Here is a 12,511-nt window from a genome sequence, read left to right on the forward strand (position 1 = left end):
TGAGGCTCTATATCCTTTCAGCTTTGTGTTGAAGCCCTCTGGCTGTGTTCATGCCCACGCTCTACCTCTTCACAGTGCACGCATGCCCTCATATCTTCATCAACACTCCCGCTTGCTTTCACTAAAAACAATGATCTCCAGTGGGAAGCACTTTAGAGGATTTTAATTGATAAATCAACATTCACGTCTCGCTGCATGGCACTTCATGTGCTGGGTTTCATGACCCTATGAACACAATTCACATGTCACATGCGGTATCATTGGGATCCACATAGACAATCTGAGATCGAAAATTCCATTCAAAACCTTTAGTTTTAGGTTTTTGAACAATTTAAAACAAAGAAATGTTTGAAACTTCTGGAGTCCAAGCTAGCTTGATTGCATGCTGTCATTGAAGCAAAAGGTTGACATCACAAATACTAAGAAATTCAGAAATTCATGTTTACAATACAATTATTATGCTGATATTATAATTTGCAATAAACTAAATGTAATAAAAATTCAAATGATGCAAATTAGAAGCCTTTTCACTGGTGGTCTCAAACCTTTGGACCTCATTTTCTACATCTACATATTAGTTTTCCTGACCAACCACTAGTTGGCCCCATGATGATTCTGATTGTCGCTAGACTGTTTTCTGGTTCCGGTCTCCATAAAAAGCAATTTAGTTCAGTCTCAACTTGTGCAGTTGTTGGCAGTCAAACAACTTGAAGTAATTAAAAGGATAGCTCACGCAATAATGAAAATGATCATGCCATCCCAGATGTGTATGACTTTCTTCTGCTGAACACAAAGATTTTTAGAGTACCAAAAGAACATGAAGCCAGCACAAAAGTAATCCAAACAACTCCACTGGTTAAATCAATGTCTTCTGAAGAGATATGATAGGTTTAGGTGAGAGACAGATCAATATTTAAGTCCTCATTTACTACCAATCTCTACTTTTACATTATTCTTTTTGTTTTTGGTGATTCGCATTCTTCCTACATAGATCACCTAAGGAGCAAGGAAGAGAATTTATAGTAAAAAAAAAAAAAAAAAGACCTACACATCTGGCATGTCATGAGAGTGAGTAAAAGTTGAGGGAATTTTAGTTTACTATCCCTTTAATGATATCAAACTAACTAAGCTCTGGCCATCGATTCATGTCTGTGACCCACTCGGGTGAGGCTCTGTCAAAAGACTGTCATCAAGATTTGTAAAGTATCGCCGCTATCAAGCCACGTGTTTTTGTATTTGTAAATTTTTACAAATTGATCTCAATGTCAATTAAAAACATACGCTGATGCAAAGGAAAACACTGGAGACTGGAAAATGAAAACTGGCTTCCGTTATGAATTGTGGAACATTTCTGCATTCAGGAAAAAGGTGGAAACATGCTTTCTTGAGGTTTGAATGAGTCCTTGATGTACTTTCATGTTTGTTTTAGATCAGTACCACAGAAGTGGAGACGCTACTGGGTCGGTTGCCTTGTACATTCAAGCAGGAACTGACAGGTGTCGGGGCAAGTCTGGAAAAACGCTGGAAGTTCTGTGGTTTTGATGGCATTAAGACAGCATAGAGACACAGGTTGGGGGGACCCGCACAGACTCAAAGTATATGGCCAAGGGACAAGAGACATTAACCAATCACCTGCCAGCTCTCTGTATCCATCAGCCCAGCCACATGAGATTCTAATGTGGGAATCTCAGAAGGCGCTCCAGCCCTGGAGAAAACATTCTAGTCTTGTGATCCTCAAGACTTTGGTGTGTAGTATGTTTAAGGATGTCTACACACAAGCACATGGAGTGTGTGTGTGCGCATGCGTGTGTGCGTGTGTGTGTGCATTAGTACAATGTGAATGGACTAAATGGATTTCAACCACACAACAAGACTCTGACCTGTTGCAGCAATGAAATACTCATCGGGTAAAAAATCAGGTTCTGCTTGACCGAGGACTGAACTGTCAAAAGAAAAAGTTATAAATATCATGAACATATTTCTTCTTTTTTCTTCTGTATAGGCTGCAAACAGTTGCATAGAATCTTTTGTTCATATACACTGTAAATGTTTGAATAACTTGCTATTTTTAAATAAAAAAAATGGAAAACAAAACCTTACAATGCTGCAGGACAAATTTTTGGTTTAACAATCTAGGTCACTGCTCCCAAAATCTTAAAAAGATTAAGTTTGACCACCTCTGCTTATTAAAAAAAAGTCGTGGGATAGATTTACACATTTGGAAGACATTTCCTCTCGCTTCTGCTACATTTATGCCACACACGTCCGCACAAACCCTCTGGCTTTTCACGCATAAGCCGGTGACCACAAAAACAGAGTTGTCATAAGCTCTTCCGTCTCCCCGAGCGATCTGAGCTGCTCTGCGGGGACAACTGTGCCGAACCTAAACTTTTCCCAAACTTTAATGGTTTGCTCTCCTTTGATATGATGCTTTTATTATGCAAGTTGTGTTTTTTAATCACTTGTAGACCCAGAAATTGCCGTCGACCGGTAACCTGACGGAGCAACTGTGAATGTGTTGAGCAGTGCTGCTGTTTTTGCACAAAGCCTGTGAAGTCTAATTAACAATTGGAGCACTTTTGGTTAAGTGTGTGTTGCGTGTGTATATTTTATGTGGGGGTGTAATTTGTCAGCAGTAAATGGTGTGATTTGAAGCTTGTTCGCCACGACTGAAGAGGAGAGAGAACAGTCTTCCGGCAGCACAGTCGAGCGTCCTTAATGTGCTTCTGTTTGCAATTTGTAAGGTTATTTTTTTCCTTATTGCTGAGAGAAACTAAAGCTTTAATACACATGATTGGTTTCCACTGCCCTTTTTCTATTTTCTCAGGCCATACATATGAAAAATTAGCTTCAAATGCTTGTCAGACGTTTGGCCTCTCAAGAATAAATTAATGTGTAACGATTGTTTCCCCCCTGTCGCCAAACAACCCTTAATACATTATTATTTCTTTTCGCCATGCATTTTTTATATAGAAACTCCAGAGGGGGAGAATTCTAAGTGAACTAAGCATGAACATGTAAAGCATTTTTACAAAGCAGCTTCTGTCACTCAAACATGCATATTTCAACATCTTGTTTGGAATCATAGTTTACACTATTATTCTCTGATTGAGTGTCCTAACATGCTTTTTTCTAAAAGCTTACATTGGCTCCATTAAAATCAATACTTGATGTCTTAAGTTGGTCACTCTCTTCTGGCTTTTACTGGTTTAATGCGGAGCATTTTAAACTTGGATGATACAAACAACATGCAAACAGATGCAGGGGCCATCAAAAGGTTGAGAGACGAGTGTACGTGTCCTGATTTCCTTCCCCCGTTCCTCTATTTTTGGGCAACTCAAACTGCTCCATCAGTACTTAGCCGAAGAGCTGTGCATGGCCCATTTGTGTGGATCAATTCACTGGGCTCTCGGCAGCAACAGAAAGGACTCCATCTCTGTCAGCCACCTTACATTTGACAAATGATGGTGGTTTTCACATGGAGAAGCCCAAATATTCTCCAGAATATCATAATTTTTTGTTGTTTTCTTGTTTTTATGTACTTTTGTTCCCCAGTAGAATTTATTTACTCCCACAGGAAGCCTCCATTTTTCAGCTATCCTGGAAAATACTGAAACATCAAACAAAGACCTAAACAGACTAATTAGATCTCTCTGTGGTCCCCTGGAGATGTATTTTTCAATTCTGTTGTCTCCTCTATTCAGCCCCACCAAGAGTCTCTCATGAATTCAATTTAGCATGGATTGTGTCAGAATCCGTAAGGGTGCGGATGATCCATGTTGCTTGCAGAAGTCTTCATTATATTCTTCCTATGGAAGCACTAAACTCCAGGAGATGTGCTTGAGTGTCCTTCAACACCTGGCCTAGTTTTTCCTGAGTTCTCCTAAAGAGCAGAGCAGAGATAAATCCAAAAGGGAAGCAGTGTCAAACCGCAAACACCTAAGAGCCTCGCTCATAACCTCTAATCCCCTGAATGCCATGCTCCTCACATCCTTGGAAGTAATTGGATATAGAGTGATAGCAAACTTCTGTGGATCCCCATTTTTTTGGGGGGGGTCAGTATCTCGATTCTTTAGCTAATTAGTTCACTCTATACCTGACTTCCTCCAGTCAAAGTGAATCCAGGCAATTACAAAGAGCAGCTCCCTTGAGCAATCAGATGGGAGAGAGCTGATTGGCTCGTAAGGAGGGTGAATGTTCCCGTCGTCCCTCACATATGAAAGATCCTCATTACTCCAGAGTAGTCATAGCCTTTGACTGAAACCGTCCATCTGTTTAAGGAGTAACCCGTGGAGGTTACAGAGGGTCACCACTTCCATAATAATGGCTCATGAATGATAAATCAGAACCAATACATTAAATATGGTGGTTCGTGAGCTCCCCCTTATGGAGGGAGAGAGAGGTGTTTGTGAAATAATTCCTTGGGAGAGCAGATTTTGGTGATTTGTCTAGTAATATGGCAAAGGTATTTAGAGCATCAGTTCAACCAGACGTCTGGCATCTGAGTGACTAGACAGGAAGGCAGCTCAGATTTACCAGCACAAACACAATTATCCTTTCAATTAAGGACCACTGTTTAGCAAATTCATTTGAACTATGTGCAACCCTTACTAAATAAAATGCAGTAGTTATTTCAAATGTAGTTTACTGTGGACAGACACAATGTTCATGCAGAGTAAAATAATGTTCCATTGATAATCTCTTGATATCATTGTAAAAACTTGCTTCATGTGGTTGATTTTGTTATACACTCAAAAACATATTTTTAAGATTTACGCATTTTATTTTTAATTTACATCGAAGTAATCTTTAAGAAAATTACATTTAAAAAAACTTTTGATGTTTTATGGTTTGTTATTTGATGGGAATTTGTTATGACATTGAAATGTGTAAATCTTAAAAATAGGCTTAAATAATTGTGTTTATTTTATATATATATATATCGTATATTTAAGTATGTGACAGGGCGGAGGGCGGGGCCGGGTCGTGATGCTGAACACCCGGTCCCTTATCAGGCTAATTAAGCCTCCGAGAGGGATGAAGGCCAATTGCGGATGGTGGTGTGAGAGAGAGAGAGAGAGAGAGAGACACCGATCAGCCATAACATTAAAACCACCATCAGCAGTTACAGAAATACTCAAACCAGCCCATCGGGCACAAACAATCATGCCACGGTTGAAATCACTGAGATCATATTTTTTGCCCATACTGATGGTTGATGTGAACATTAACTGAAGCTCCTGACCTGTATCTACATGGTTTTATGCACTGCACTGCTGCCACACCATTGGCTGATTAGATAATCGCATGGATGATTGTTGGTTGCCAGATGGGCTGGTTTGAGTATTTCTGTAACTGGGATTTTCACACACAACAGTCTCTAGGTTTTACTCTCAAAAACAAAAAACATCCAGTGAGCATCAGTTCTGCGGATGGAAACCCCTTGTTGATAAGAGATGTCAACAGAGAATGGCCAGACTGGTTAGAACTGACAAAGTCTACGGTAACTAAGACAACCGCTCTGTACAATTTTGGGGAGAAGAAAATAATCTCAGAATGCTATAATGAGATGTGAGTTGGCTGTGCTGGCGTCACGAGGGGGACCTACACAATATTAGGCAGGTGGTTTTAACTGTGTGTGTGTGTGTGTGTTTTGTTTTTTAATATATATATTTTTAGAGAGCTACAAATCCATCCATTGCAAGAGACAATAATGGTAAATATTACAGAGGTACTTGGTGCATCCATGTTGAATTTATGCTGTCACAATGATGTATAAAGAGGACAGTCATAGAATTATGAAATGGGGTCAAAGATAAACAGCTGTTGTGGTTTGGATATAACATTGTATGCTGAATTGTTAATAATGTTTTTTTTTAAAGATCTGTAATGAACATCATACTCCAGAGGGTTAAGGTTCTACCAGCACATTTTCAATTTTACAGTGTAATAATATACATTCAATTTATTGTTTTTGTGTAAGAGTTAAAAATCATTTGCTTGCAATGATGTTATTTCCTTTTCCCTCTTTCATTATTTAATCTAAGTTCCTGATGTGTTGCCCTGGTGTGTTTGATTTGAAATGCCAATGGTCCTGATACCTTTGAGACGACACACTGAATGGCTAATGAACTACTGTTACATTTATCTTCATTACACCTCTGACCTTTCAGAAAATGATTGAGAAATAGAGTGCCTCTGTGCAAAAGATTGTGATTTGTTGAGAACTCACTTTATTCATGACAATCTCTTAGTGCTCAAAAGGACCTGTGCCACTTTTTCTTATTCAATCTGAATATGTCCCCAAAGTGACTTTTTTTTTTCTCTTCTCAGATGTAACACAAGCTTTGTCTAAATGTTGTGTTCAAAAGATTGATTTTCCTTGTTTACTGGGAAAAGGAAGCTGTGTGCCTGTTAAAGGATCTTATTTGTCATCGTCTTTTTCATAAACTCTTTGGTAAAAAAACAACTTCAAATGCAATCCCCAAAATAATATACTAAAGTGGGCTTGTTTTCTGCAATCTGCCAGTGTTTTGCTAAATGTCTGCCATCTCACTCTCAGGGGTGGAGCCCAGAGTTTTTCAAAAGGGTGGCCAGGCAGGGGCATTTGTACAGAGATCATTTCACCTCTAAAGAAATAAATTGTGCCAAAAAGTTACCAAAAAAATGACTAAAATAGCAATTGCAGTGGGGTGGCCAGTGGGGTGCAAGGCTTCAGTCTGTGGTGGCCACACCCACCCCCTAGCTCCGCCTTTTCTCACTCTAAAAGCAAATGGGAAAACATTGAGCACTACATACTTTTAAAACCTTCAATATATTATTCAAGAAGCAACAGTAAATTAATTAGTGAACATCAAAATTTCACTCATGTTTTTGCCTCATTATTTATTTAAAAAAGCACTCAGTTGTTGCTTTCTGTTAAGACGTAATACTACTGCTATACTACAAAAAAAAATGTGTATGTTGTCGCCTCTGCTGAAAAAGGGTAAATCATGTTGGCTTTGTTTAACACATCCTGAAAGTGTCACATTTATTAAATCTAAATTAGCAAAGACTCTTAATGGGTTATGATTTGTGACTCCACTGCCAAATAAAGATCTTAAGGATACGCAAAGATGAAATTGTCTGTGACGGCTCAAGAGAGGCTACTTTCTGCTTGAGTGACCAGCCATTAGAGCTGATTGAAGGGCTGGTTACTTGTCTAATATCCACAGTTTACCTCTAGTCAATCAGTTCTTCTCCAAACAGTATGCAGATGATAACCAACATGTATGAAGATGTTACATGTCTTTTAAATGCATAATGTGTTAATCTTTAAATGAATGTACTGGCGATTACCACATAAAGTAAATTGACTCACTCGTCCCACAGTTTGTAAAAACAAACACATTTGTGTTTTAATGTAAATCTACTGTATGGGACAGGGCATTCCAAAGGGTATTAAAGCAGAAATATGAAGCTTATCATTATATAAAAGCACTTACATTCATTTTTCTGTTGAAACTTGTGTATTATTTGAGCTTAAAAGTTGTCGTTTATGGTCTTTTTAGGGTTTTAGGCAAAATTAAGTTGCAACATTTTGAAACAGTTACAGAATTGTTACAGATTGGCCTCATTCACTTCCATTGTAAGTGCCTCCAGATTTAAAGAAAATGAGGGACAAGTCAAAATAATATATTTATATATTTCTTTTTTGGTAATTAACATTATGCCACAAATACTGTCAGTTAAGCTAAACTTATATTGAACACAGAACATTCCTTTAATAAATACTATTTTTGTCTTGTGGCTTTATGTTCAAAACATATTCAAAAAGTTATTTCACGTTCATCGGGGTGCAATTGCTTGCCCCATTGACTTCCATTGTAAATGCATTACTGTTTATAGAATTTTTGCTTATTTTCACATATTACGGGTGGAGTCTACAGTTTTGGAGGTATTTTACAGCATGCCACAGATGCTGATATTGAGTCCAGAACATTCCATCAATGGCTTTCATACAGAAAATACTTTCAAAAGAAAAATATGAAGCATGATCTTTGCTGAATGGTCAAGCCTGAGTGTGCCGTTGAATCTGTCTAGCCCTTGTGTCGATTTGTTGTGGCTTCCTCTCTATATTTTTTCAGGCAATCTTTTCTGAACTGTGTACAACAAGGGGTGAAAGACAAGAAATAGAAATCTATTTTCAGGCAGAGCTGAGACTGCATTTTGTCTCTGTGAGGCATATTTCAGGCTCCTCGCTGATAGCGGCTGTTGTTCAGGCACCCTGTGCTGGGAATAGACAGATATAGACAGATAAAGAGTTTAGTCTACCTTCTGGAGTGTGGGATTGCACTGGACCTCTATTCACGGTGACCTCATGCTGCTGGGGCGATGGGCTGGACCATAGGTCAGATAGAAGGATAGTTATGCTTTTGCATTAAATTGTGAATGAACAGTGACACTTCCATCAGTACGGTAGGTCTGTCCACTGCTCTTTACATTTGTCTCTCAACGGAGGAACCGAGAGAAAAGAGGATGGTTACACAATTGTCCACTAAGAACAAGCACACACTTAATCTTGAGTATCTCACAGACACCAAGGGAAAAACTATGTGGTCACACTTTATTTTACCATGTCCATGTAACTGTGTAATGATATGTTTCATTACTGATTAATATTAATCAACTAAATGGACTTGCTGTGCTGTCACTGTGTAATTATGCTGAGTTGCTTGTACTTAAATACTGTTATTGTTAATACTATAGAAATAACTATGCTTAATGAAACTAAAAATGCAACTTACCATATAATCATATCACAAAATAAATAGGCTTATCAACTTTTTACTACTAGGTAAAATAATATACAACCCAAAAGTACGGGTTCACCTGCAATGAGGATCAACATGGTTTGTAAGTTACTCAAAGAAAGTAATCCACTACAAATTACTAATTAGATTACAAATTACATGTACTAAAAGTAATTGTTGATTACTTAACTTTTAAGTTACTTTCTAAAACTTGTCCCTTATACTTCCTCCATGTTCATTGTCGCATGCAAGTCATTCACTCATTCATTCACTCATACCCCTGGTATGCCATATCCACCCCTGCAAATAGTCGAACGCAATGTCATCACAAGCCTGCTCCATTGCTGGAAAGTTTTCTCGCTGTTAAGGATTTCTATCATATACTTTTCACCTCCATGCTGAAAATAACTACTCTATGGGGTTGAGGAATGGGGAATATGGTAGTAGAAAATATTTTCAAACACAGATGTTCTTGTTCTTCCTCGAACTCCACCTCTCCTATTCCCTCTCCATCTTCCTCTAACTTGACCTTCCTCTGAATTGTTGGATTCTATTTTTTCCAAAGCCAGAATACTCACCTGTAGCCCTTTTTATACATCCTGGCTGGGACAACATACTGATTTGTGTGTGAGCAATTTTCCTTAATAGTGTTCGCATAGTGAGAACGGAGTGATAATTGAGTTCCGGTTGAGAGGGCATTGTGAGGGACTTTGAATGCTATTGCTTTCTACATACAAGGTGTAAAATGCTGAATTTGTGTTAAGAATTAAACAAACAATTTAACAGAATTGCAACATGTGTGAAACACAGGAATAACGGTAATAGTTTCGAGAAATTAATCTTTCTTTTGGAAAATGATGTTATGGGTTAAGTGTATTTGGCTCATGGAATTAATAATAGTGTCTAAGCAATTGAAGAAAACTGTAAAAATACATCTTAATATTTGATTTTAAGGACATTTTTTTTTTTTTTTTTAATTCAATTGTATGATAAATAAATTTGGTACTCTGTATCCAATGTAAAATCTGTTCCCTTAAGCAAAACCAGTTAAAAACAACTGCTCTAAGAAGCTCTACTGAAGATCCTCCTGTCTGCTACCATCAGACAATACATTGTTTCTGTTGCCCCACTGAAGATCATTGACATTCTACAAGGACAGTCTCTCATATTCAGGGCAACGACAGCATTACCAGTACATTGTGCACTCTGATGTCATGCCATTTTGCTCTGTTTTCTCTTTCATTATGTATACATAGCGATTTTTTTGTGTGTACTTTTTTGTCTGATGCGCTACTAACATCTACTCAGGGTTCTTATATGCATCCATCCATTGGTGCCCCCCTGCCCACCCTCCAAGACCTGTATGTCTCCAGAAACGTACAGGTAAAATCACTCTGGACCCCACACACCCTGCCTAATCCCTCTTTGAACTGTTGCCCTCTGGCCAACACTACAGAGCACTCAGCACCAGGACATCCAGGCACAAGAACAGTTTTTACCCTCAGGCCATTTACCACATGAACAATTAAACTGCCTCAGGACTTACCCATAGTGCAATAATGTAAATACACATCTCATGTACATATGTAAATTCACATATTTAATAACTGTACATACCCCTACCTCGCACATACATTACCACCTGCACGTACATACGCCATTCTGATATATATCCTATTATTTGTATGTCTATTTATACTCTTACCTTGTATTATATTCTGTGTCTGTAATGTTCTTTGTGCTCTTGCTTCTTATATCACCAAAAAACATTCCTTGTCTATGTGAGAACACTTGGCACTAAAGCTCATTCTGATTCTGATATGCAAAATGAATGGTATTGATGCTCAGATCCTGACGGCCGGCCAGCATATATCATAAAGCTGCATGGAAATTAATAGAGAGATTTGGATCCACTTCATTGATTGCCTGTGTTCAGCAGATTTCCTAGTGAAATGAAACCATCTAAGTGATTTCTGGACAGTTAATGTATGACACTCAGCAGGCTAACAGACAGCAGTGGATAAGCTCACATAACAACATTAAGGTGAGTGAGTGGTCGGAAATACATGACTCTCGTAATGGTAAAAAAAAAACAAGAGTTCTACATGCAGCTGTGTTTTAGCTCAATGTAATCAATGCTTCTGATAAATAAATAAGACCTCAAAATGTTTAAAGGGGGGAAATTATGAAGACAGTTTGGGGTCATTTTTCACCCCAAAGTCAAACAAATAAGAACAGTTGCACCATTAAGATTTTGTGCATTGTGATATTATTTTCATGACAACTAAGCACATTTGTATTATTGTAATGCTGCATCTGGATGTTTCGCAATATTTTTATAATATACATTCATAATTCTCACTATTATCAATGATGATTCTCATTATTCTCATTATCTAATCATATTATTACTGTTATACAGTAATGAGAATCATACCCTCCAGAAACATTTATTTGTGTCATTCAAATCACCATAAGTTAAAAGCAGTATAACAAATTAACATTCTGGGGTGTTTAAAAATAAATGGTATAAAAATGGCGCAGAGTTGCAATTGTGTCATTTAAAGGAATAGTTCACTAAAAAATGAAAATTCTCTCATTCACTCACCCTCATGCTATTCCATATGTGTATGACTTAATTTTTAGACAATATTTTTATACAATATTTCAGTTCAGTAGGTCTGTTTCAATGCAAGTGAATGCTACTAAAATTTTGAAGCTCCAATATGACATAAAAGCATCATAAAATAATCTATAAGACTCCAATGATTTAATCCATATCTTCAGAAGCAATATGATAAGTGTGAGTGAGACAGACCTTGGACACTGGTCAACAGAGGTCACTACAGCACAGTTCTGGAACACAAAAACATTCATCATGTAAGTTTATGCCACCTGTTGACACTGTAGTATTTAGTCTTAGAGTAGCATTTGTTTTTAATCACATAGTGGGTAGTTGTACAGTATAAAACTTATGTATTTGACTGAACATTAATGCATGTCTTACTTTAGTTGTTGCATGAAGTGATTTCATGACGTTTCAAAAGTTCTGTAATTAAGGGAATTTTTGGCTATGGATAAGTAACAAATAACATGGGCATCAACTTTTTCAACATAAAGATGATGTTTAAATTTAATGTTTATTTGAATTTTAGTTTTGTTGCAGTTCAAATAAAAAAAGCTAGAGATCATTAAAATTGCATGTTGGATAATTATACAACAATTAGAGACACACAAAAACAAAATACATATTGTTTTAATCCGTTTTAGATAAAGTACTGCAGGTAACTGGTTTCTCTGCTTGACATTTCATGTCAACTATACTCCATTGATGTCAGTGAACATATTTGTGATTTGTGTTTACCCATTTAAATGTGTATTCTTATAAAAATCAAGCTGACATGCTGCCAATTGACATTTTCTTCCACGTCAACACTGCCTAAGGTCGTGACGTCTTCATGAATGAAAGCATACATTCTTCTGACATGTTCTACTCATATGTAACTAAACGTTTCTTTGTCAAACCCAATAAGGTATAAAATAACTCAATATAATTGAGTTAACGCAATATTGGCCGTGATTCATTGTTTGTTTTCAGTGTCGAGCGAAAGCCGGTGCAAAGTCTTCAGTCTTATCATTACGTAATAAATTCAGGCACACAAAGGAGCATTTTATTAGACTGCGGACTCCAGTTAATTAAAAAAAAAAAAAATTAAATG

At 37.3% G+C, this 12,511-nt stretch overlaps 1 protein-coding gene across 3 annotated transcripts in view; it reads left to right on the plus strand.

Annotated features, from left to right (window-relative positions):
• LOC127659451 (ecto-NOX disulfide-thiol exchanger 2-like) overlaps positions 1–2,087 on the plus strand; it is a 192,063-nt gene extending 189,976 nt beyond the window's left edge. For all 3 annotated transcript variants that reach the window (XM_052149280.1, XM_052149282.1, XM_052149281.1), the window contains one exon: positions 1,430–2,087. In XM_052149280.1, the coding sequence (XP_052005240.1) occupies positions 1,430–1,561 (132 nt within the window). In that variant the 3' untranslated portion in view covers positions 1,562–2,087. The remainder of the gene's footprint in view (positions 1–1,429) is intronic.
• Positions 2,088–12,511: the final 10,424 nt, after the last annotated feature.

This window comes from Xyrauchen texanus, chromosome 19 (genome assembly GCF_025860055.1).
Source record: "Xyrauchen texanus isolate HMW12.3.18 chromosome 19, RBS_HiC_50CHRs, whole genome shotgun sequence".
Taxonomy (NCBI): Eukaryota; Metazoa; Chordata; class Actinopteri; order Cypriniformes; family Catostomidae; genus Xyrauchen; species Xyrauchen texanus.